General features: G+C 36.2%; 2 protein-coding genes across 4 annotated transcripts in view; both read right to left on the reverse strand.

The window, feature by feature from the left end:
* LOC114538959 (sushi domain-containing protein 2-like) overlaps nt 1-269 on the reverse strand; it is a 75463-nt gene extending 75194 nt beyond the window's left edge. For all 3 annotated transcript variants that reach the window (XR_003688832.1, XM_028559798.1, XM_028559797.1), the window contains exon 1: nt 172-269. Coding sequence is in view for 2 of the 3 variants with exons in the window: in XM_028559798.1 (XP_028415599.1) it covers nt 172-235 (64 nt within the window). In the remaining variant the exon portion in view is untranslated. The remainder of the gene's footprint in view (nt 1-171) is intronic.
* Nucleotides 254-27493, reverse strand: LOC114538967 (mucin-like protein; the record flags this gene model as incomplete). Its single annotated transcript, XM_028559808.1, has 14 exons — nt 26978-27493; nt 24875-24879; nt 24449-24681; nt 23963-24177; nt 19204-19417; nt 18534-18659; nt 17048-17314; nt 16015-16161; nt 15775-15927; nt 7947-8125; nt 3395-3682; nt 2902-3018; nt 1444-1609; nt 254-417 (listed from the first exon to the last, which is right to left on the reverse strand). Coding segments are annotated over exons 1-14 (2790 nt in total), but the record flags the coding sequence as incomplete, so codon positions are not given.
* Between the last annotated feature and the right edge of the window lie 191 nt (nt 27494-27684).

Raw genomic sequence — 27684 nt, forward strand, 5'->3', positions numbered from 1 at the left:
CTGTAGACTTATCATTGAATGATAGGCTAATTTCTCGTAGATTAAGGGAGTTGGAATTTTACAGATATAAAAGAAAGAAGATACCATTTATGGCGAAAGGTTTTGTTACGCATTTATTCAATACTATATATGCAATTTTGCAAAAGTTTACATCCTAGTTTATAGCATTACTTGATCTGAAAGTGCCAGTGTAATTGTATGTGGTACCACCATCCAAAGATAATTCAAGTGGCATAAGTCCAGTAACATTTAACGGAGGTGTAACGCAATATGCTTGTTGACTGATAAGCTCTGCAGCTGACTCCAAATTTTTGTTAAAGCGACACACGATGTCATTAGTTGAATTGTAACACGGCCCCCCTATGTACACCACAGTTCCTCCTAATTCAATTCCTGACCTTGGAGAAAGTACCAGATCTACAAATGATATATCAGTCTCAGAGAAAGTTTAACTATACCAATAAAATATCGTTTAAAATGAAGAAACTTTAAATTTGGAAAGCTACATCAACTTCTCGAGCATTTGATTACTGATTAAATTTAATCAATGTTATTCTGCATGCTAATTGTCTCGGCGTCGACAACTAACGCCAGTGGCTTAACCAGATGTTAATTAGTCCCGCTTTGGTAATATTTGGGTGTTCGTGGGCTGTGAGAACAATCAGTTTCAATGAAATTAATGATAATAGCCTAAAATTGAATAACAGGGCTGAATCATAATGCTAGATACGGAATCGAATAATTAACTTCACTAACATCAGATTATCACAAAGTAGCTACCTATAAAAAAATAGGCGATTCCTTTTGTTTGTTTGCTATGTACGAATTAAGTGAATGAGTAATGCTAAAAGGTGAAGCTAACTTAGCTTTAATTTATTTGAATCCTTTTGGGAAGAGCTGCCCAGCTTCTTCTAAACGATATATTGCGCTATTACCGAAAATTTTTGATATTTTGAGTGTCGCATGTATATTTACTCGCACTTTACCGTAAATAATGCCCATCAAGAGTTACTATAAAGTTTACAGAGAAAAAATCGCCGTTCTGGTTCAATTGGTGATAACGAAAAGATTTACCAGAATGCACTACGGTCAGCAATCGTTTTAAAAGCGAATTGAAGTTTTTTGAAGGACAGATATAATAAAGGAGGCTATTTTCTTAGTTGTGTTAAAGTTTTATATCATTAGGTGATTTATTTCTCATCCTTTGCTAGTAATTTATGCTTGATGCCAGCAATGCATTGTGGTAAAATGTACATTCTGCCATCTTTTTGTTATGGTCAATTAAATAGTCGTTTCGAAACGTTTTGGTAACGGAATTACTCGCCTTCGGCTCGGCTGTTAACGCTTACCTCGACCTTGATAACTCTGCATATCACAAAAACCTCATCGATATCCAATAATTGTTTATTATACGCTATAAAAATGGTCTAACATATACAATACCGCGTCCTGATGCACAGCCAGTATTCTTAACCGTCTCTCCATCAACCTGAAAAATCCACATCCCAGGTCTTTTATAGTTTGATGTCGATAAAATATTGATTATCTCAGAAGTACGAGAGTTTGGAATATTAAAATATCGAACACCGTCCCCAGCATTAAATCCAGCCTTGAATAGAAAAATGTGAGTAGAAAAATGTAGATAGAAAAAAACATTCTTTAGAGGGGAGAAGGAACAAAATTACGACGTGTTACCAAAGTGAAATTTTATTTGTTTAAAAAGAATGCAATGAAGTTCTTTTAGTGGTTTTGAAGTATTGCTTGCATGCTTCTTGGTATTTGCGGAAGAAAAGAATAGCTTGTATTTCAATTCTCGACGGCATAACTAATCAGGGTTCCACAACTTATCTGTATATGGCTGCCTAATAGGGGGATAGGAATGACAAAAAATGGAAACAAATAATCAAAAATTTTGAAAAGAATGCATAGTAAACTCTATTAGCTATCACGGATCCCACCCTCCCTTGTTGTTGTCAATTGCAAGGACATTTCCTTTCATTGTGGAAACGCTGCTGTTAATTTGAAAACCGTAAATATTCGGTAACACTTTTTGCAGATCGGCATCATTATTTGTTTCTTTGTGGTTTATTGTGCGACGTCTTTTATGCGGGTTACGGGCCGAAGACCAACCCTCAACTTTAATTACATACACGGCTCAACATTTGGCGTTCAGTACCTATTTCAGCTTATGTATAACCCAGAAAAAGTAAAAAGCACTGGCTTTAATTTTCCCTCCTGAAGTTATCGTTCCAGTTTGTTTGGTATGGTACTGCATACCTGCGCCTACTCAAACCCCTTTGCCAATAATTACTCCGGCGTGAGCAACGAAGTTGAAAATTCGCCTAGGATTTGTTTTGTTTTGTTGCGTTTTTTGTTTTTCGTCACGCAATTAAGTGAGTTTTGGCGCGAAAATACTAGTATTTGAAAAAGTATATTTGACCGTATTTATCTACGTCACAGTTTTCTATTTCACCGTTTAACAAGTTGTGGTCGTGTATGGGCGCGTAGACACGTCGCAAAGGATTGAAGATATAAGCCCGAATTGCAAAGTGTAAGACAAAGTGAACGTATCATGCGGTTTATTTACATTTTTAAACAATTGAACTTCTATATACTTTTTAATTATTGTGATCGTCGGAGATTATGGACGGATAAATAAGATATGTCAAAATGTCAAATTTTCGCATTTTTCATTAAAAACACGCACGCCTCAGGCTACTTCGGCATCACACGTCGATCTTTCGCGCGGTCTTTCGTTGCTTAAAAAATTATTGCAGGCGGATGGCTCTGCCAGGCTTTCGTCCAACCGGTCCTTGGTCTGTATCGCATTCTATATGGCTTACTTATGAAGATGAGATAATCTAATATTATGAGTATAGTCATTACACATTCACCACAAACCTGCGCAGAGATTCCTTTAGTATTGCTATGAAGACCAAACGTCCATTCAATTTTGTTGTAGTAAAATATTGCAAATGAGTTGACACCATCCGTTGCTAATATCGTCTGGAATGTATTCTATGTAAAAAGACAACGCTTTGAACGCTTTCCACATTTTTGAGACAGAGGGAAATATTTCCCTATACGGACCAACTTAACTGGTAAATAATAGATAATAACAGATAAATAATAGTACTTTTCAAAAATACGTATTAAAGTAAAACGCTGATATCTCGGGGAATATTGTATCAAAATACGCATGGTATATACTAAATGTTAAAAATTCACGAATCTAAAGAAAGTTATTTCAGTGTAACTTATTGAAAGTTATTTGAGTATAACTGCAAAACTAAGACGTCTGTTACACTGAAATAACTTTCTATATATATATATATATATATATATATATATATATATATATATATATATATATATATATATATATAGTAATTACCCGCAAAGTGGAACCTCCACCATACTGAGCTACATTGAGCCAAGTAACAATCATGATCCACTTTGCTAAGAAGCTTCTTTGGCGAACGAAGTACTTTTTAATTTCGTTAGAGACACTTGTTCGCATTGCAAGTTCTTGAGTTTCTCTGTAATAAACAATGCCGCCATCTGTTGTGTCAACATCAGCCCAGAATGGTGCGATCAAACGTCGATTATCTCCAAGAGGGAATGCGTCAGGAGTATACTGTGACACTTGGACAAGAAAAGAGATCACTCCATTTGTGTTTACCTGAGAAATTATTATATATTAATAGTGAACTCAAAAATAGGGGAAGGTAGGGGGGTACATGGGAAAAAATTATTACACTTCACTTGCTCTTTACTTTAGAAATTGAGTATTTTTTAAGGTTCAGGGTGATAATGGCACTTAATTAAGGCCGGGGCTTAATTAATTGTTTAAACTGTACATAGGGGGAAAGGATTAAAGAAAAGAGCATGCTGTTCATTCTTTAAGTACGAGATAATAAGTGTGAGTGACGAGAGGTAAAAATGAAAAGTCAAAAATCAAAACTAAATAGCCGAACAGACAAAATTGATATATATAATAATATATATTATTTTATACACACAAGCGCCAGGTATGAGGTATGCTGCAATTTCATTGGTTGGCTACTAGACAGATATTAGCCCATATATATCTGTCTAGTAGAGAAAGTAAACAAAATGGCTGAAAGATTTGGGAGTTGCGTGAAATAGGAATCCAAACTTTAGTTGATAATAGCACACCAAAATGCACCGAAAGGGTGACAAAGTTTGTGTAGATAATAAAACAGCTCATATACGACTCGAGTTCGCAGAATAACTGTTAATAAGGCAAATGCGTGCATTCAATAGAAAAAATTCATTATTCTGGGGAAATCAAAAGCGTGAAACAAATCAAGTTGGAACAATTCAAGTCGGAACAGGCTAAGCCCAAACAAGTAAGTGAGAAAGATGGAAGCAGTTCAATGTGACGGGAAGTGCCATCAATAAAAAGAAACATTTGATGATTTTGAACCGACTTGAAATTATTAGCTAGTGGCTTAGGCATCAAAGAAACAGATAAGCTAATCAGAAATGCTATAGCATGTAAATTTTTGGATGAAGGGGTAAAACAACGATGTTTGGAAAAGAGTGAAAACTTAACCTTAGAAACAGCTATCATATATAGAGAGATTATTTGAAGCCACCAAAACCCAACGAATTCCGCAGATGAAGGGATCAGATGAGGCCGGATACTCCTGAACCCACTAAAAAAGAGTGACAAACCGCATCAAATTGTTAACTATGTGCATGGTTGCAATAGTTACAAACCACATGAAAAATGTCCAGCCAAGAACCAAACCTGCCGCATGTGTGGAATGATGGGACACTTCAGTGGAGTGAAAAAACTGGCAGTTCTGATGATGAATACAAGCAAGCCAAAAGTTGCATTTACTGCACCTCAAAACCCTGACGCCCGACGAGTTTGACAGCTGAAAGGACTTACTGAGAGATGGTAAAATGGTGGGTAAAAGCTGTCCAAATTGGCCATGGGACATTGGAATGCCAATTGTACACTGGTGCACATGCAGGTTAGTTTCATGACTGCTAAGCAGTTACAAAGTGTTGCTCCCAATGCACGAATCATGAAAACACATTAGAGACTTAATAATATAGCCAACATCAGATCATACCCAGAGGATTTGCCACACTAAAATTGAAACACAAAAAAAAAACAAGCGAAGGTAAATTCTTCATCATTGACAATGCATATAATCCAGTGTTATCTGGAAAAGTCTGCAAATCTTTAAACCTAGTGAAGCGAAAACACGAAATTGACCACAACTCTTACGACAATTGCCTTAATCGGCCTCGGAGTTATAACTTGAAGTTAAAGTTTAAACTTTGACAAGGTGAAGATCAGAAAAGGCGAATTGCCGTATGTAGGACACCTCATATCAGCACATGGGCTAAAAGCGGATCCATGAACGTTAAAGCGATGAAAACTAATGCCAGCACCCAAGAAGAAACATGATTTCCGTCGTTTTCTGGGTTCAGTACAATACCTAGACAAGTTCTTGCCACACTTAACGGAGGTACAAGAGCAATTACGGCACATAACAAAGAAGTCTTCCGCTGGGACAAATCACACGAAAACGCTTTTCAACGCATCAAAGATCTATGCTCTGCGAAGCAACTATACTAGCCTACTATGATGTCAAGAACGATGTCAAGGTAGAGTGTGACCCTAGCAAGAATGCAGTCGTCGCTGTCCTTGTACAAGAAAGCAAGTCTATAGCTTATTCATACCGAAAGCTTTGTATACAGCCGAGATAAACTGGTCAACTATTGAGAAACAAGGGAAACTGCCGTTAGAGACCATTTTTGCAAGCCTTAGCTGTGTCACCCTTGGGGATGCAGACCATCATGCTGAAAGTGAAAGTATATGACATGAAAGTTGAATACATTCCTGGCAAGGGCAAATCATCGCAGATACGCTCAGCAGAGTCAGTCTTAATGTTATTCCACCAGAAAGAAAGGCGTTTCGGGACAACATTCCGGAGAGAATATCTGCCACACATGACCAATACCATGCAGGAACTTCAAGAAAAGACTGCGAATGAGATATACGATTTGTATTCACTTAAATTCCATGACTATGCAGCAGCGAAACAGAAAAAACCAATGATGCCGAGCAAGACTCCAGACCATGCATCCATGGCATGGGGCGAAGCAGCATCTGACATAATATTATTTACATTCAATAGCACAAACTACGTATGATATCCCAGAAACGCTTACAACAGACTGTGGTACAAATTATGCAAGTGCAAAATTTAAAAATTGTGGTCTTCAGCATAAAAATGTTATAGTTGTGGCGGTACGTTTGCGGACAAATATAGAATATCGCAGCACAACGCAAGGACTGGCCAGCTAAAAATATGGTAGGCTAGTAATTTCAGTAAGATGAATTGTTTAAAGCAATTTTTGAGAACGCACATTCAGTTCTTCATTTATTCCGTTCAATGGTAACGTAATTACGTGACGTCATTTATATATACACTGCATGCATGAATACCGTTACTCAAAGTTTCGGCAAAAGATGACCTATAAACTGTTCGCAAAACATTCCTTTGTACTACATTAGCATAAAAATTATAAACATCTATCCGCGAAGCTCAGTAATTGTTTAATAGACATATAAAGATTTGATTGTATACGTTTCTTAACTTTTCAGTACGATTTTATTTTTTGGCAGTGCAAGATACGGCAGAGCAAGTCATCCAAGTTCATGAACAAACGAGTATCACGATGCGTCAAACAACCTATGCTGGATTTATTGCATTTTATTAATTTTTTCTTTGGTATAGTAACAGAGCTAGACAGCCTGGCTAACGGGAAAGTCCATTCGCATAATTTGCGTTTCAGTATGTATATTCCAGTACAAGTTCCCTGATTTAAAGTTTCTGACAAGAATGATTTGCAAGAAAGGTGTAGCTATACCTGGAGCTGCACTAGCGTGAAAAATCTTCAACTTCAAGTATCAAGACATCCTGCATTGCCTTTGTTTCGGCATATCAACGCCGTACCGCACTCATACTGACTTCGACAATATCGAAACCCATGATTTTGCCAAATAAATTGTTGCCAACGCAAATAAGTGTATATACATAGGTCATAGGACTATAATATGTTATCTGTATTACGACCACACTCAAATATACAAATAATATAAAAAATAAAAAATGAAATTTTGTCTGTTCGACATAGACATATAAAGATTTGATTGCAGTACGATTTTTTTTTTGCATACACGTATCGGCAATATTTTTGTTTAAAAAATTTTTTTTATAACTATAGCTTTCCTCTTGCCTTTTTACTATTGACTTTCGAATTTTTACTTTCGACTTTCTACTTCTTAGTATTGATTCTTGACTTTTTTCCTCGAACCTCGACTTTTACTCTGGAATGTCGTACTTAACTCTCGACTGATCGACCCTCGATCGCCTTTTAGGCAGAGTCTTTCAGCACTTCGCATCAACTGTGCTGCAATTAATTAACAACTGCCCAAAATAAACAAAACACTTCTGGGCGTTTCGCCCCCGAGAATTTTGTCAGGATAGTATGAAAGTGCATGTACGTGTTTTTCAGGCTCTAAACGCATCACTGGGGATTCACTGCTTGTGTTTCGAATTCTTGAAATTACTCTACTTTCGTTATTGGGCATTCCTCAATAACTGCCAATATTTATTTGATTTCCATTAAAGCTACATGTATTTTTCTATTTGAAAAAACTGCTGGTCGCTACAGGTACACAGGCTGCTACAATAACACAATTATTAGTTTGAACATATATAAAAATTTAATTGTAAAATTGAGCAAGACATACACTCACAAATGATGTGGCAAGTGTTTATAATAATTATCCTGAAAGATATGGGTGCAAATATCGCCTAAAACTATACATGTATACCGATTAAATATCTGGTGCGTATGAATAAGTATGAAAATAATGTCTGCAAAATACTTACGAACAGGGAGTCATGTTCTTCGTCGAAGAAAGGAAAGGGAAATGCAATATTGACAAGACCCGAACTGCCGTCATCATTGGTGGGTACTGAAGTATCTCCATTGCTGGGTCCATAAGGAAAAAAGTCCCGAAGCTCTATTCGCGTATAAGCAATCTGAGCAAGACAGAAAAAAACAGAAGCTAAAACGAAGGACTTCATACTTCTTGCTAATTTCTAGAAGGATATGTTTATATGCACTGAGTATTGAAAGCTTTTCTAAACCATTTTGCATAATTATTTATGAATAAGTATTATATAGGTATTTTTAAATTTCAATGCATATTTTGCCAAACCTCGCTCATTATTAATTTACTGCGACGCAGTATGATCAAATTCTTTATATACTACGTAAACATGTTACATTTATACATTACACATGCACAATTAGTGTAAATTGCTAAGATTTCCTAACGCGTCTTGATGACTATGACTTTCCGAAGACTTGACAAATTTTAGGCCTAAATTTTAGCTTTCAGAGTAGCAATAAAGCTAATAGTAAATTTAAGATTTTTAGAATTTGCATTTAATAATATGTTCCGGATGCTTAATTCGACAGGACGTCTGTTTTTATAGATATAATTACTCTTACTTCTTAGTATTTTTTTTCTCTATGTAAGATTTATAATTATATTTCAGCTTATTATAATAATGACTTATGACAACAAGACTTATCGAATCAGCGAATCCCTGGCTATGATACTCATCAATCTCTTGCTGAGATGAAAACATTAAAAAAATGACTAAAATGCTACAACGGAAAATATTTCGTATACCTATATTTGCAAAGAACATCATAAACTCATTAAATAAACTTTTTGTAAGATGAGTATATTTGTGTAGCCGTACGTATGTGTGCCCTCGCCTACTGTAATCAGGTTTTAAGGTTCGACAGTTAATGATGACTTAATGTGCAATATTTGCATGCAGCCTAACTAACTGCCGTCATCATCGGTGAGATTGAAGTATCTCCATTGCTGGGTCCAGAAGGAAATCCTCAAACTCTATATGCGCGTATATACGCAATATCTGTGCAAGATAGAAGAAACTACACTGAAGCGAAAGCCAAAGTCGTCTGTTATATTCATTTTAATAAGGATACGCTTAATGATATAAGTATTGAAAGCTTTTCTTAGCCATTTTGCATATGTATCAAATAATACATTTAAATTTCAATGCATATTTTGCCACGCCACGTTCATTATATTATTTATTGTTTTACGCAGTATGATCGATTTCTTTATTAGTACTACATAAACATAATTATATTAGCTTTCTCGTCTAGTTAACTTACAGAACTGAGAATTTTGAATATCCTTTCGTTTCAATATAACCCGTGAAACTGAGCACAAAGATATATTTCATGTTCCATCATATGAGCTTTGCTGTAGGACGCTAATGAAAACTATAGGTTCTAAAATTACCAATGCAGATGAATTTATTATTGAAACAAAGACTATAAAAAGGGTAAGTATCCATTATAAACTATTATGAGATACGGCAGTGCAGGTCATCCAAGTTATAAACAAACGAGTATCACGATGCTTCAAACAACTTATGCTGGATTTATTGTATTTTATTAATTTATTTCTTTGGTATAGTATCAGAGCTAGACAGCCTGGCTAACGGGAAAGTCCATTCGCATGATAATTAATTTGCGTTTCAGCATGTATATTCCAGTACAAGTTCCCTGATTTAAAGTTTCTGACAAGAATGACTTCCAAGAAAGGTGTATGGCTACCTGAAGCTGCACTAGCGCATGAAAATCTTCAACTTCAAGTATCAAGGCATCCTGCATTGCCCAATTTGTTTCGGCATATCATCGCCGTACCGCACTCATACTGACAATATCCAAACCCATGATTTTGCAAAATAAATTGTTGCCAACGCAAATAAGTGCATATACATAGGTCATAGGACTATAATGTGTTATCTGTATTATGACCATGCAAATTCAAATAGTTGATACAAATAATATAAAAATGTATAAAAATGTTTGAATCGCAATAAACATAATCGTTTGCAACAATCAACTGAACATGCCAAATCCATAAATGCCTGCTCAATGCAGCAGCAGAACCGGTGAGGTTTACTCAATTTTATGACCATTTCTGTTTCCTAAAATAATAAATCCTACCGACTCTTTTGAGCCATTTCATGATAAAATTATAAGCTCAGGGGCCGTTTCTGAGACTTCGTCCCCGTTTACATGACACAGGACGAATTTGCAATCGCTCGATCTGAATTAAGTGTTTTCGGCCTTTTGTTTACCCGAGAACCACGCAAGCGAACAAATTTAATACCCTCTTAGCAAGACGAATTCGTGATCCAAAAAAAACCCGCGTTCAGATTTTTTACTCGACCGGCTTAAATTCGTCCGGGTGCCGTATAAACACCAGAAATTTGTCTTGCTTTGTTTTTGTACCGATATATAGCGCGGTTAAGGAATGGGCATGTCATCAATACGATGCTCATGCATATTATTGTATTTTTCACGAACAATAAAAAAATTCAGTCTTATAGGGGAATTCGTCCGGTACCGTGAAACACAGGATAAAAAAGGACCAGAAATTGCATGGTTTGGGGTAAACAGTGAAAAAGGACGAATTTCAGAGACCGCTCCTAAATTCACCTTTCTACAAATTCTATAAACGTGCACAATTCGTGCACAATTTATTTCATGCGGTACCTCGCAGCCGGTGTTGAATGAAAGAATATGTAATCAGACTTAGCAACGCCACAAAACATGCCAATAACTGTAGTCTATATAATTTATTCATAGAAAAATGTCGGTAAATACGTTTACAGTGGTTATAGTGGCGCACAGAGTATCGGAAAATCCCGCCGTCTGGGGTCGGTTGTTCAAAAGCCGGTTAGTTTAACCCTGGGTTAAAGCAAATCTTTATCGTAATTTTTTCAATCACTTGCTTACAAAATTGAATCTCTTTTTTACCAATATTTTCTGGACTGTTAGAAGCAATATTTTCTAAAGTTTTAAAACGAACCACTAGTGATTTAGAAGCAGTTTTCTACTAAAACTCTGATTTAAAATTTAACCCATGCAGAGTAAGCGCTAACCTAGCTTTGAACAACTGGCCTCTGCTATTCAGCTAATCAAGTTCCGCTTGTTGTTAATATGAAAATGTTATACTTACTTTCAAGCCCATGCTTTAAAGGCATACAAAATCTTTCCCGAAGTCTGATAAGCGAGTTTGGATCCTTTCATTCTTTTTACATACGGGGCTGATTAAATGTGGACATTCATTTTGCCGATGGGCAACCATCAGAAAGGTGAACTGGGAGGTAACTAATATCATTAATATATATGCTAGGAATATATAATTATATGTACTTTCCCACATGATGACCACCATAAAAGTATTCCTTCTTGTAATATTTTGGGCATCTCGAGTTGCCCTCCAATTTTCAGTGACTAAATTAAAGGTCGATACGTTGATGATTTTTGGACCTGAACAAATCTGATTTTTCAATAGTACATGGGTTATATTATATAAATCGGCTTCTAAATCAGCGCTAAATCGCGCATATTTTCGCGCCTATATTTCTGGCCATGCAGGAATATTCTAATTAAGTGCAACTATACTCTATAGCGTCCGCCCAGTGGCTCAAGTCCAATGATAGATTATGGAAATAAGAGCGTGCATGTGCAATGCAATAATCCACTACGGCTTCAAATTGACTTGCATTAACAAAGATTAGGATCGCAAGAGCAATGTGCAATTTCTTTCACCGCTACAAATTTTTAGGGGTCTGCGGCATTTAACCTCCCACCTTTTTCGAGCATATAAAAATTCGTTCTGGGACGGTTGTTTACAACTTTTAATCATAATTATTTAAATGTCAGTTTTTGTAGTCAAAATGTCTTTGGTAGCTAAAGGGTCATTTCGTATCAGTTTATACGCATGAAAGGCATGTTTCGTTGAATAATTTTGATAATTTTACGAATTTAAAAATATTTTATTATAGTTTTTCCTAACAACGGGCGATATTAAAGCGATTGAAAAAACACTACCCAGTGGATAGTGCTTTCATATTTCATATTTCATATGAACCGGCCGGGTCTAGTTTTGGTAGTGATGGAGCAGAACTGATTGGCCGGGCGCTGGCAATCGTTGAGCTCGCGGTCGTACTTATACTTGTTTCGATATTTATCAAGGCATTATATTAATTTTATTCGCATTGATATCGCTTATGTAGCTCGTGCTGTTGTACGCTGGTATTGTATACGCTATGCATGGGACAAAAAAAGGGCGGAAGAAAACGATATCTAATTATGACATTGTTTATTTATTAGTAATTATTAAGCAAAGGAATACATTCGTAGAAGAAGTTCTATGATTAATTGTTCACACATCTCTTTATCTAAATATTAATTATTGGTTACATTCTCCAGCACCAAAAAAGGCTGTCAATGCCTATTTTAGACTACAAGTGCAAGTTCGGTGAAAGTTGATATATTTCAATTCTAGTAAATTTAAACTCTTTACTTCAACAAAAGAGAGGCATCATAAAAGAAATAATATATTTTATACATGATTACATGATTACTGTGCATGCTATTTTGCCTGGAAATAACTTTAAACTACATTATATAAGAGTTATTTTGATGATTAGAGACATGTAAATTGGCTGGAGCAGTTGAAGAAAACTTGTTGCAACAGCAGCGCTTACACAATGCAGCGATTACAATGATGAGAAATATAGCAACAACAGAAATACCAATCACAACTGCATAGAACTTTAACGTTTTTCGATCGTCTGTAATGTAAAAAAGACATGAAAGTTAACATTTGAATTGATTGATCAAGGCAGGAAACAAGCCGCTAAATGGTCAAAAGATATTATTCTCTGATAATGGTCAAAAGATATTATTCTGTTCGAATAAACGTCGTGCATGGTGTTGCTCTTCCACTCACTCCTTACTCACTGTCTTACTCTTAGAGTTATGTAGTAAAATCAAGTATGTTGTAGGTGCAATAAATTATGTTGTTGTAACACGCGGGGCAGTATTTTCTAGGTAATACACTAATTTCAGAGTCAAAGTAGAGTTTTACACACTGTTCAACCATGAAACAAAGGTGAAACTAAATTCGCAGTTTTAGATTCACGAAATATTGTACGTAACCTCATATTGTACACACAGCACTTTGTTATCCAAAGTATTCGTTTCATTTACTCTATAGTGTGCGGGACAGGGGTGGGGTAAAATACCAGTGACTGGAGGGTCAGAAAAGTATTGGTATATTCAATGTATAGGAGTTCATTGTACAATGCATTAATTTTAGCGAAAATATAAATTGTCGTGACCGCGAATTTTATTATGTGTTTTGTTAAGAAATCTGCGAAATGGAGCAGGTTAGACGAACTAACGTGAATATATGTTAATAAAATTGACCAAATAAAAAAGAATCTTAAATAAGAAAACAAAATAAACGTTGATCATTATCGAGAACATCTGTCTAACTCTTCACACACACTGAGGACTGGTCAAATTCGTACGATCAATTGTATTCAGGTTAAATGAATTTACGTATAATTTTTTTCCGTCTACGGGAGTATTAGTCTAGGACCTGTAAAGAAATTTGTATGCATTTAATTTAGGACAGATTATCTCAACTGTTTTAGGGTAAAAAGACCATGGCGGTCAACATGGCATATGTGCCAAAATCTGAATCCGGGACGAAAGTCCTGAAAATGACCACACCCAAAAACGGCATAGTCGACATATGACAAAAATGTTTAGAAAATAGGAAAATTAGACTTTGCCAGGTGAATCTGTAATTTTATGCATAATTATAGCAATTGAACTGGAATGGTAAACATTCATTTTCTTGTAAAATATGAAACTTAGGCTAAATTCACTCTCTAGTGACCACCCCTAAAAGCAACCACCATTCTGAACAATATAAACAATTTAGAAAGACTGTGGCTTTGGTAATTCAAGATTTAGAGCTATGTCGACTATGGCGTTTCTGGGTGCGGTCATTTTCAGGACTTTCGTCCCGGATTCAGATTTTGGTACATATGCCATGTTGACCGCCATGGTCTTTTTACCTTAAAACAGTTGAGATAATCATTCTCTTGATCTGTCCTAAATGAAATGCATATAAACTCACTTACAGGTCCTAGACTATATGATTGTATTAAAAAGTATCAAAGTTCAAAAATGTATTGAAAATCCGCGCTTGTATTAAAAACTTTAATAATAATAATAATCAAAACTTTTTTTCAAGAGGGTATTTTTTGCATTATTTACCGTTTTTACAAGTATCCTACCTAATGGCCCTCCTTAATGACCTCTCCAGTAGATTAAGACTTGTAGGAAACACATTGACAAATGACTACATGCTGGCAAGCAATGCAGATGTATTATTGATATAGTCAACTTAAATCAATAAAGAATTTTTTTTAATATATTGCATGATATGCATTCAGTTTGTCTTCACTTTAGGATTCACGCTTATATTAAATCTTCAATCATGTGCAAACTGTGACGTGTCAAAACGCCCATACCCGACCACAACTTGTTAAACGGTAAAATAGCGGTGATATTATTAAAATAGGACCAATTAATCGATCAAAATCAAAAGAACGGTTTATTTGTTCATCTTCGAGGAATTTCCATATCATGAGAGTGAAATCCAATCGGGCATCGGAAAATTAGATTTCGATCGGTGCAAAACAACTCTTGGGAGACAAAACTGTGACGTAGATAAATACGGTCACGTACACTTTTCAGATACTAGTATATTTCGCGCCAAAACGCACTTGCGACGACGAAATATATTAATAAAAAAATAATAATAAATATCAAGAAAACAAAATCTAGGCGAATTTTCAACTCCGTTGCTGACGCCAGATTAATAAGTGGAATTTTCCTCATTACTCTGGTGTCAGCGACGTTTTTCGTCTTCGCAAGTGTGCTTTGGGCGCGAAATACACTAGTGTTACAAAAGTTTATGTGACCGTATTTATCTACGTCACAGTTTTTTCTCTCAAGAGTTGTGGTGCACAGCTCAAAATCTTTGGCTAATTGCCCGATGCGCGATTTGATTTCGCTCGCATGATGCGGCAATTCCTCCAAGAGGAAGAAATAAACCGTTCTTTTGATGCTGTTCGCGATATATTAAGTTTAGATTGAATTAGTCGCGTGACTCATCTGACAACCCCTAGATCCGCCCCTGTAATCCGTCATTGCTTGTAACCTTTTCGCTGCTGTCAATGTTGACCGCCATCTTTAATTTTGTTCATGTGATAGCCGTATTGCTTATAACAGCGTGTAATATGTGTAATATGCATGTTGACGAATGTAAACGTTCATGTTGTGTTAGTGCTTGATCGTATTCTTATTTCTTCAATCGTGTGCGACATGTCTTAGCGCGATATACGCGTAAATAGCAACGATATTATCACATGTTTTGAATAATAATTATATTCTTACAACAATTAAACCTAAACTTAATCGAACAGCATTAAAATAACGGTTTATTCGTACCTGGTGAAGGAATTGCATGCTGCATCATGTAGGCGAAATCAAATCGCGCGTCGAAAAATTGGCTCAAGATACTATAAGCGCATCACAACTTTTACGAGACGAAACTTTAACGTAGATAAATACGTTGACATACGATCTTCAGCGAGCGTTGGGTCAGGTCCTGGGTACAAATTAGCCGATAGCTTTTAAATTCTGTATAATAAAATAACAAAAGTACCAAAACCTCGGCCATTTTTCAACCCCGTCGCTCATGATGGAGTAAATTTTGGAACTTACCGTTATCCTCACTGGTCTTGCATATTTCTTGTTCCATATTTTGACCTAAATGCAGACAATGTCCTTTTTTCGAACATGTTCTATTTCGCTCCCTCGTTACTTTTGCATCTGCGCCGATGCAAACACTCCATTGACTCCAGGGCAGATAGGAACCTTATTTAAAAAATGGTCAACTTAAATCTTGTTATATGCATAATAATATTTCAAATCTTCAGTTTGATAATAATGAAAGAAACCTACCACATGTTTCATTGTTAAGAAAGCCAGGTTTGATGCGACCTTCACAATCTGTGCACGATGAGTTGTCTCCTCCACAATCACCACAAAAATCTACTTTCTTTCCGCTGTTCTCGACTCCATCACAACCAAAGAAAATCCGCTTCGCAACTGAAAAACATTTTTGACCTTTTACCGAGGATTTGCATTATTGGGATTGGGTTAGCTGTATAGGGGTTATACGGTCTACCGAATCGTTTTAAAAATAATATTAATAATTACAAAAAATATTAAGGGCTCTCCGCGAATAAATCCTTCTCGTTCGTAAGAAAAAGCCTTGCTTCTCCTCCTTAATTTCGGATCAAGGATTTTGGCTCTCGCAAGAAGGCCATTTATACCAAGTTACAACTATTATACATACATGGTATTAAAGAGACCCTGTGGGAGAACACAAGCTAGAAACTAGGAAGTATGATAAAATATGCATATCTATACAGAGTACCATGTAGATATAATTTAGTAAAATCCGCCCTCACCATTTTTTTATGTCTACTGTCATTAAAATCGTAAATATAACCGGACTAAACCAGAGAGCAATTATGAAAGTCAACAGCCTTATAAGGCAATAGCCTTTCCAGCTCTCCAGCTCGTTTGGAGTAGACAAAAGTCTTTCCTAATCTTCCCCTACCACAGGAAAGGGGCGATTTTGACGCTTATGAAATATTTTTGTAGTATATATTCTTAAACAACATTCAAAATCACCAACTTTTTACCATTCGCAAGTTTAATTGATTACCGTAAAATTTTTCCCTAGATAAACTTATGTCCAAGTTTCAGCTATTGCAAACACTGTTACACGCTGCAATTTTTTCATGCAACTCGCAATACAATTCTACTTTTGAAATTAGTGAATTTGGCAACTAAGAAATTGTTGTGTTTATTACATTTACATTTTGAAGATTTTAATTTACATCTTCCGAAAGTAGAATTGCATATAGAACTGAATTTTGTATGTAAAAAATTTGCACCATGTAACATGCATGGTTTTTTTTCTCACCAAGTTTCGACGCATTTGTTCGTTTCTGTATTTCATTAAAGGATTCCAACGTCGCCTCACCAATATCTCTTTTACCAGTTACAGCAATATCGTACAAACATTCCTCATTCGCCCCGCATACACTCCTTGCTTCTTGCTCCAAAGTAAAACTCGAAAACAATGAGTTTGTCTCGTCAAGAAAGGCCGGAATGAAGTTGGGAGTAAAATAACTGTCGTAACTTTTTCCGACATGGTACGCGAAAAGAGTCTTGCTTCTGTCCACAATCCCTGTATAAATTGAAGAAATATTGACACGCCTCTATACTTTCATCCATGAAATTTGCAATAACTTTTATAGGTACAACCAATGTTTCTTTGAAAAGTAGTGAAATTGATTGTTGTTTGTTTCTTTGGCAAATACAATAATTTGGGGCATATCATCTTGTGCCGAAGGCAGGTTATTCAACGACCGCTACCTTAATGTGATTAAAAAGATTCAAGCAGTACAACTAATTTTACGTATTCAGGAAAATGGATAGATGGAATGAGACATTATTACACCTTGACAACTTGTTTAGATATACGTATAGCTAATGACACATTGATTACACATTTTTAAAGAGGAACATTGGGTGTGGTTAATAGCGAGAATTGATTACGTATTTATACATAAAGGTTTAAGGGTCTTAATTTCGAGTGGAATTATACACACTTCAAATTCAAGCCAGGAACAGATGATGGAAAATTTAGTCAACTATGGATCCTCCGGCAGGAATCGAACCTACGTTTTTGCGATACCGGTGCAATCGAGTGATTAGGGAGGTTAAGATCGGCTTCCGCTACGAGTACCGATACCAATAATCAGTCGCGCGCATGCGCAGATGTAACAATCGTCCAAAATGTGACAACACTGGAATCGCGAGTACCGTTTTGGGGCTGAAAATGGAAGTGAATAGGTAGGCGAAGTACTGAAATATATTTACTGTATTATTGTCATTTTCTGCAGTAGTTTTCTAATAATATTATTTAGGTTTTAGTTGTATAATGTTTCTGCTTTGTTTGGTGAGACTTAAGGATTGTGATTAGAGTTTTTGATGTGAATACAGCCGCTATACTCAGCCATGTTTATTTACTTCTTACGGAAGTCACAATCTTAACGCTTTAAAATTTCCGCACTGCCAAACTGTAATACGTCATGTATCTTCGTATCGGTACTGGTAGTGGAAGTAGATCTTAACCTCCCTATTACCTGCATCGAGTGCAGTTCCAAAATCATAATCTATTTATATATAGGTCAACGTTAATTAGTGTAAAATACACTTGTTCAATTTTCTATTCTATGCATTGCATTTTTTCTATGCTGATTGGTCTATGCCTTGGGAATATGTCGATGCCTTTCTGATGGTGATAAATCACGGAAAATGTTCAACTCATAGTTTTAACCCAATAATTAGTTCCACCAATAATGAGGTACGAGAAAACAACCACTTCAGAATTGATAACTTACATTTCTGGCCAAACTCGTGGTGAATTGTTCGATAACTTGAATTTGTATCAATGAAACTGCCATCAGGCAATAAAAATTCTAGATCTTTGTCATCGTTCCAAAATCCAAGAAGACCAGCAGTTCTTCCTAACAAAGGGCGAATGTTCACTCTTTTTGATACATGTTAAAAAATAGGTATGCGAAATAACGAGGGGTAGGAAACGCAATGTTATGAGAAAAGGAGGTTCAATGGAATTGAGCCAATATATATACCGTAAGTTTGATTTTTCTATAGTAGACTTCACACAATGACTAAAAATCTTATGAGCGGTTTTTATGCTAAAATTTTCAACCTTATTCTTGGAAATTCTCACTATTTTTTAATCATTTTTTTTTCATAAGCCTTCGCATTTTGACCCAGCAAAACCGAGGATGCGCTGACAAATGTATGCCCCCACATTCCTCAGGCGAAAGCATTCGGATTAATTAACCATTAATTTTTTGTCTCCCTTATCATTATACGAGCGAAGGAAATGGACTGGAAATAATACATAATTATAGTTTACTCAACAAAGCAACTCTTGTATTAACATATCGCTTAGAGGAGTGGTGAAATTTAGTCGATACGTCCCTGATTCCTTTAAAACAAACCCATACGATTTTTTATTACTAAGATGAAACCTGTTGTTACCTTTGAATCTTAATGGTACTGAAATTTGATAAGTAAGAAAATCTTCTACAGATGTGACCACAATAGCTACTCCTGATGCGAAGTATGTACCAAATTTTGACTGATTTTGTTTAACAATGAAGACACCAGTGAAGTCTAATCTTGTTTGTTCATCAAATTCGACACGTTCACCATTGACTAACACGTCTATGCTGCGCCGTCTGTTAAACTCGAACTAAAGTGAAACATCGAAAAATATAATCAATATATCTTCACGAAAAGCATATAATTAAATACAAATGGTGGACAAATTTAAAAAAGATTGAATATTTAAATATTGGTCAATCTGCATTCATTTAGCAAGTCAACAAAATCTCTCGCTAAAAACTTCTAAGCTATAAATAAGCAGTTTTCAATCGCAACGTTTACATTAAATCAATTGCGCTTAAGGCCCTGTCACACTGTTGCGTATAATAGGAACGTATGAGTCGCGTATAAAGATCGTTTCATTCATTTTTATACGCACGAAAAAGTCTGTAAAAATAGGACATTTTGCATAAAATTAACTTATTAAACGTATGAGTATCGTATGAGTAGCCTGTCGCTGGCGTATGCCAGCGTATGAATAGCTTACGAGAAGCGTTTGAAATGCGCATGTCAAGCATACCAATGGCGTTTCACAGACTTTTCGTATTAAGCGGCAGTATTTTCACACGGTTCCATTCGAGAATGTCAAACCTCCAGTGAAAAAAAGAAGAAACACCATGGCAAATACGAGACATCATCTACCCGCGGACGAAGGAAAGGAAAGAGGACTTCATCAGCTGTTGCCAAGCTGACGAACAACGTGTTTGTGCACCTGCAGATGTAGTTGAACCACCTGATGATGATGCACTTATTCCTGAGACATCTTTAAATAATGCGCGACATGTTCCTGAGCTCTCAAAGTCCCCAACACAACCTTCCCAAGACTCCCATAATTCATTGGCTTTTCATCTGAACCATTGATGACTTTACTTCCTTCCGGCGGGCTGATAGCAAGGAGAAAAATAGAGGAAAGGGCGGAAAAAAACCCCTACAACCTCAGCGCCAACAGAAGAGGAGCTGATGCTGGAGTTTATCATCCAGACAATCCTGTGCTGGGAATGTGAAGATGACAGATTATAGGCGAAAAGACAAGAAAGAGAAGATCTGGAAGAGCAAGCACATCAGATGAATAAGACTGTTGACATCCTCAAGGGCTGGTTCAGATCGCTGCGCGACACCAATACGCGCCTTGACAAAAAGAAAAGCGGGGATAGTGCTCCAAACCTGACTAAGAGAGAACAGTGGATCCTCTCAAAGTTTGCCTTCCTGAAGACTGTCACTCGCCACCGACCGGAGCCCATGCAGAGTGTAAGTATACAACCATATTACCTTATCAACATGATAACCAAGTAATTTGAGACAATTTCCACATGATATTTTTGGTTTTTAGGTGAAGGAAACCATCCAGCTTCACAGAGGAGATCTCAATGCTGCCGAGAGTGCCTGCGCTGATAAGCAGGATGTCTTAGATGAAGTCACTCCAATACCATCATCTACCGCTGGAAGGTCCCACAAGCGACCTCAGGACACAGAGAGTGACGTCCTTGAGACTCTACAGAAGAGAGTTGCTGCGTCTGGCACCATCCTCAAAGACATCTACAAAGCTCAAACAACAGCCCATTACAGCACGAAGTGTCTTTGCAAATTATGTTAAAGAGAGCCTTTTGACTATGTCCAAGTCCAAGTACAAGAAGGCAAGGTCCTCCATCAATAGGTTATTGTCTGAACTCATGGATGAGGACAGCGATGATGAATTTCCAAGTGCAATGGCGGCTCCATCTATCAAAGTGAACCAACAAGGGATCCCTTCTCAACCACCCCACGATTTGCACCCCACTACAAAGTCACCCGAACATTACTAGTCTTTCAGGATTTCGAGACATCATGGAATCTACTGATGATATTGGATTTCAGGATGATGTTCTCAACCTTCAACCACCAACGTGAAAGAAGTATTGACTATAGACCACGGCGGCTGTATGGCTTCATCATTGTCTCTCGGAGGGCAAAGGCATCGTCACCTAAAAAGAAGTAGGGGACACTCTGATAGTCATTTGGTAAAGCATCGGGGATGGGGAATCCTATAGTTCCGTCTTTAGTTAATTCTTTGATTTCAGAGTTGTTGTAGATCTGTGCGTCCGATGATGACCCTTTACCACCGAGGTCTGCCCAGATGAATTTATAATCTGCGTCTACAAGGCCCATGAGTACAACAGAGAAGAATCCCTTTTAGTTGAAATATTGGGATCCACTTTTTGGTGGACATTTGCAGGCAATGTGCTTTCCATCTATAGCACCACATGTATGGGGGAAGTTCCACCTCTTGAGGAACTTATCAGATATGGCACGCCATCCCTCTGGCGTGGTAGGGCAGGCCATTACTTCGGACATGTATTCGTCGATGATGGCTTGGCAAACCTCTCTGACAATAAGTGACTGGGTGTTGTGGGGGACCCGGCCTCCATCCGTACTTCATGGCTGAACGCTTGCTCCCAGAGGCAAGGTGTCGCAAAGTCAAAGAGAGCTTCAGCCCAAGCTCCAGCGGTCGCCTATACCAGGTATGTTTCTTGGTGATCCTGCAGGGACTCGCTCTTGCTAGAAGCTCATCAAACATCTCGGGGACCATCCGCATAAAGTTCTTGAAACATCGCGTATCCTCGCTTCGGAGTTCCACCAGAAGTTGGTCGTAAATGCCAAACTGCCTTCGCCTTCCGATCCATGATCTCATCCATACCTCACGTCTTTTTCTTTTTCTTTTTCTCCTTTTCCTTCTGTAATTTTCTATGTGACGAATCGTCAAAGCTATGAGATCAAACTGGTATTCAAGAACAACTAACTCCATCCTTTATCCTCGAAGGTACAAGATGATATGAAGGCATCCAATATAAATATATATTATAGACAAAAAATGACATGCTATAATATTTATAATCATACCCTTTCTCGTAACGTTCGCAATACGCTGAAGATACGACGACCAGGCGTTAACTATACGCTAATTGTACGGTAAATGCGTTACTTAATCGTCAGTCATACGCTAAGCCCTCTATAGACGTTAAACATACGTCACACATAAGTTAGACCTTCGTTACTGATGCGCCATCAACACGTTAGTTGTACGGCACACTTACTCATTTGCGTATGATTAGCGTACTCAACCTATTAATACAGTACATTTAGCGTCCTTCTGCCGTATTCAGCGTATGACTAGCTTATCTTTACCGTATAAACCATACGTCCAAACACGCACAAGATTTTTAAGCATGCTTAAAAAAAATTTTCTTCCTCGGCGTATACCAGCGTATGTGACCGTGCTTGGAACGTGTATAACTTACGCACGACGTACCACCAGCATATTTCAGCGTATTCCGGCGTATGCGTGATATTTATCATACGCTGCCATACGCTAATGTGATACGCAACAGTGTGACAGGGCCTTTAAAAAACCTAGCCTATTCTTACGTTAGGTACAAACATATGCAATATTTTAACTCTCAAATTTGATAATCTGGCAACAATAAAGATTGTGCTTGTATGTTTTGTGAAAACAAGATGGGTCGGGGAGAAGTGTTGACGCGTTTGTTGAAATCTTCTTCCGGATTCGCCGAAAAATAATGTAACTATGATATATAGTAATCATTTCTAGAGAATTTTGCACCCGTGCATGCTAAGTAAACGAACTTCAGCATAAAGCAATACTGTTGATCACGAAAAAATGAAAAATGTAACGTTATAAGTTTTATATATAATTAATTTATTTTACATTTACTTTTAGAAAGTTTAGAGATTTTAATATCTATAGCAACCAGCTTACTAAAATAACAAAAACCCTAAGATCGCGTCTCAGTCTTATAATTGTATCAGTGTATAACGTTAGTATGGCTACATGCCAAATATAAACGAATTCCATGATAATAAAGCCAGCGGCGGATCTAGCGTTAGGCAGTATAAATTAAAGCGCTTAATTTTAAATTCAAAATACCTTAATAACAATGCAATTAATTGGTCATGGATTTCTAAAGAATATTTTATAAAAATCTAATAATGAGATTACGATTTTGAGCTGTAGTAATTTGCTCTGTCTAAAGGCTGCTCTCTACTTACACGTTTTTTATACGCAAGTACACGTACGTACGGAAATTTTAAATGCTTTTAAATTTTTATCATATTTAACATCTAGGTAAGTTAACGCATACTAAAATATGCAGAAAACTAAGTTCCTTCGATTTATTCACTTAGTTTTTTAAAAGATAACATGTATAAGGATTTAGACTTTTACATGCATGTACGCAGTGGCGTAGCCAGCCTGACAATTTAGTCATGCTATGCTAATATTTTGGTGTTCATCGACTGTGAAAACAATGAATTTCTAAAGAAATGAATAATGATAATAACATCAAATTTGCATAGCATGACTAAATCGTCAGGCTGGCTACGCCACTGCGTGTACGTGCGTATAAAAAGCACCTAAGTGGAAGGCAGCCTTAACCCTGAATCCACACCTGGATAAAGCAACAAAGTTCGATGAATATAAGTTAAAAGATCATTATGGCGTCGTAGTTTTTTTTCAAATTACTTTTGTTTTTAGAACCCTTCTGACCTTTCGTAATTAATAACAACCAGTTTACTAAACTTGCGTAAAAAAACAAAATCGTGTTTCAATCTCATAATTGTAATATTAATGTGCACAAACCTGCACCGTATCACTCGTTGCTCCCTTGATGACAAATGCTGTGAGGGCTGTTGCTCTTGTTGTTCGTCCGTGGTCATCAAGTATGGGTACCATTCTTCCTTGAAACTCGAGATCCAAGCCATTGTTGACTTTGAGAAGGACGTATTCACCATAACCGTTGAATGTGTAGAACGTTCCGTCAAATGTGGATAAATGAGGATCACCTCTGGTACCAGCTAAATATTTGCAACAAAATTCCCAAAATTGTCAGTCATTGAATATTTCGTTTCACCGCAATTAATTACCAGCAAGATGTTTGGATTCGCTATTGTGTCTCGTGCCCTATGGCTATTTGGCAAAAGGAGGAAATCTTGCTTTGGCTTCCAGACGTTTTCTTCTGATTATTAAAAGTATGGAATCGCTGTTGCGTTGTTTTTCGGATAATTATTTTACTATAATTTTGTTAAGCACACAACTTGTCAAAAAAAATTTAAAAAATAAATCTACCAGTTGGTTGAGGTATGAATCTTGAACCATCATCGGAAGGTCTTCCATCATAGTATTTACCACAGTTGTCAAAGAAAGAAAGTTTACAGCATGCTAACCAAGGTAGCACATCTCGGCTTAGGTGACCCAGAAGGCTCTTTTCTGGAAATACGATGTCAAATGTACCACCACCAGGAGGTCCAACCAACAGTGAATCACCTTTATAACAACATTGTTGACCTGAACCTGATGCACTAAAAGAAAAATGTTTTTTATAAGCATATGAATAACTGAAATTAGTATAATTACAAAGGTGATTATTTAAAATGGTGGCTCTGATTGGTCGAGTGACCTCGGATTATTACGTGATAATTACCTAAGCGGATTTTAAAAATGGCAGCCAGTCTGCCAAAGTGACAGACAAGGCCATGCTTTATTTTAATTTACCTTACCTGAAAGTACAAAAGAAGTGGAAAAATTAAGCCTAAAATTATTTTTAAGGCAAAAAATTATTTTGTAGAACGCTTTCAACTTTATTTTGCGAAAGTATTGTTTTATTTCAATTGCCGTAAAACTTTCCAGATACTTCTTTAGGTTTGTGAAAGATGAATTTTCTACAACAGATTGGCTTTCTCAATAAATTCTTCTCGATTTTTATTCCGCAATTTTCACCTCGCCTATATTCTGATAATATTTCAAACAAATTTCGGTAAGCATGCTTTTACATTTATCGATTTCAATTTAACGATGCAGACACGTTAGATAGGAAATTACATACCGAATGGCACCAAATAGTGCGAAGTATGCAGATTTGTCTAGCGAATAGCCAATTAATTTTAATTTTATTCTTGCAGTAATGCAGTTATATTTACTAATTCTATTTTTGTGGACAATGGACGTTAGACCATCTTGCTAGCTTGCGCATGCGCGACATATATGAAGGAGTAAAGAGTGTGATTATTATTATTATTATTATTATTATTATTATTATTATTATATTATTATTATTATTATTATTATATTATTATTATATTATTATTATTATATTATTATTATTATTATTATATTATATTATTATTATATTATATTATTATTATTATTATTATTATTATTATTATTATTATTATTATTATTATTATTATTATATTATTATATTATTATTTTATATTATATTATTATTATTTTATATTATTATTATTATTATTATTATTATTATATTATTATTATTATTATTATTATTATTATTATTATTATATTATTATTATTATATTATTATTATTATTATATTATTATTATTATTATTATTATTATTATTATTATTATATATTATTATTATTATTATTAACCAGGATACCCACATCACCTTATAGTGTTTTCAGTGGGGTCCTGCATGATACAATCATATTACTATATAATAATTTAAACGTAACTTCTATCATATAATTATACAATTTTAAAATACCACATAACAACATATGAATAAATGTTCTACGTTTTCTAATAATCATAGACATAGACATACACATACATTAAAAAGGACAAGGACAACGACGTGGACATGGACATAGACATAGACAAACAAAAAACATATTGAGACATGCAATTAACAATATTATATATAGTGTGTCAGTGAATGTCACTTCAGGGACGACTTAAAATGACTCAGAGAGATAGAGTTTCTGATGGAATCGTTCAAGTTGTTGAATTCTTTAGAAGCTTGGTATGTAGGTTTATGTTTACCCCAGTTAGTGTTGACTTTCGGAAGATGAAGGTTGTTACACGACCTTGTGTTGTGGGAATGGACGCTTCTGTTGGTTCTTAGGTTGAAGCCGAAATCGATCAGTCCATTGGTGCATTTGTATATGAAGATACATCGATGTTTATATCTGCGAGAAGAGAGTGTTGACCAGTGTAATGTAGCGAGTGCTTCTGTTGCTGACGAAAGAGGAGGGAGGTCTAGAATCAATTTAGCTGCTTTATTTTCCAGGGTTTGTAGGGAATTCATAAGCTCAGAATTGTTTTTATCGCCCCATATTATATCAGCATAGTCGAATAGTGGTAAAATTGCCGAGGTATAGAAAATTTTTATAATAACTTGTAGGTACACCACGTAAGTATTAAATACTGCAAAGCTTTCGGTCCGTTAACCCGGACCTTCATCAGTGCAATTACTTGAATACACGTTTGCGCGTCACTTAAATATCATGTTAGTCGTGATTAGTTTGCTCGCGCTATTAATTAAACGGTTTCATTTAATTAAGTTCTAATTAATGCGCGCGCCCTAGACAAGTATTTGACTAAGAGACACCGAAAAGAGCACGCCACGTACTATTAAGTGGCTTTCCCTCTTGGACGATAGTTTGATGTTTATAAATTTCAATAGATTCTCTCATTTTACGAGAGACAGTAAACTTATCGTTTGCAAACGTGTATTCAAGTAATTGCACTGATGAAGGTCCGGGTTAACGGACCGAAAGCTTTGCAGTATTTAATACTTACGTGGTGTACCTACAAGTTATTATAATTACTAAAGTCGCCATGCAATCATACAAGAAAATTATTATAGAAAATTTGTCTTGCATCCAGCGGTAAGAAATATTTCACACGGCGCAGCAATCCCAATCTTTGGTTAATTTTCCCCATTAGGTTCTCAATATGTTTATGCCAGGTAAGGTTTTCGGTGATCGTGATTCCCAGGTATTTCAACGATTCATCTTGTTTTATAGTACGATTGCCAATAGAGATGTTTATTTCAGATATGGATCGTAGGCGTCGAGTACCAGCAAAAATGATGAACTTTGTCTTTTCATAATTGAGTGTAAGGAGGTTGTTGTTAAGATAACAGGAAAGGGATTGCAGGTCGGAGTTGAGTTTTGACTGAAGTTCTGAAATACTCTCTGCAGAGTAATACAGGAGAGTGTCATCAGCATAAAGTATCGACTTGCAGTGCGTCAGGCATTCAGGTAGATCATTGATATAAATCAGGAAGAGAAGTGGTCCAAGAATACTTCCCTGAGGAACTCCAACAGTAACTGGCTTGGGGTGGGATATTGAATTATTGATCATAGTTACTTGGGTACGGTTTGATAGATAAGAGAAGAACCAGTCGAGAGCAGTCGAAGAAAAGCCAAATGATTTCAATTTCTCCAATAAGATTGTATGGTCGACGGTATCAAAAGCTTTTTTTAGGTCGATAGAGACGGCAGTGTTAATCAAGTAATGAACGAGTGAAGACTGTTAATCTATTTTACAAACGT

The sequence above is a fragment of the Dendronephthya gigantea genome, unplaced genomic scaffold, assembly GCF_004324835.1.
Source record: "Dendronephthya gigantea isolate DGI-Jeju-01 unplaced genomic scaffold, DenGig_1.0 000192F, whole genome shotgun sequence".
Classification (NCBI taxonomy): Eukaryota; Metazoa; Cnidaria; class Anthozoa; order Malacalcyonacea; family Nephtheidae; genus Dendronephthya; species Dendronephthya gigantea.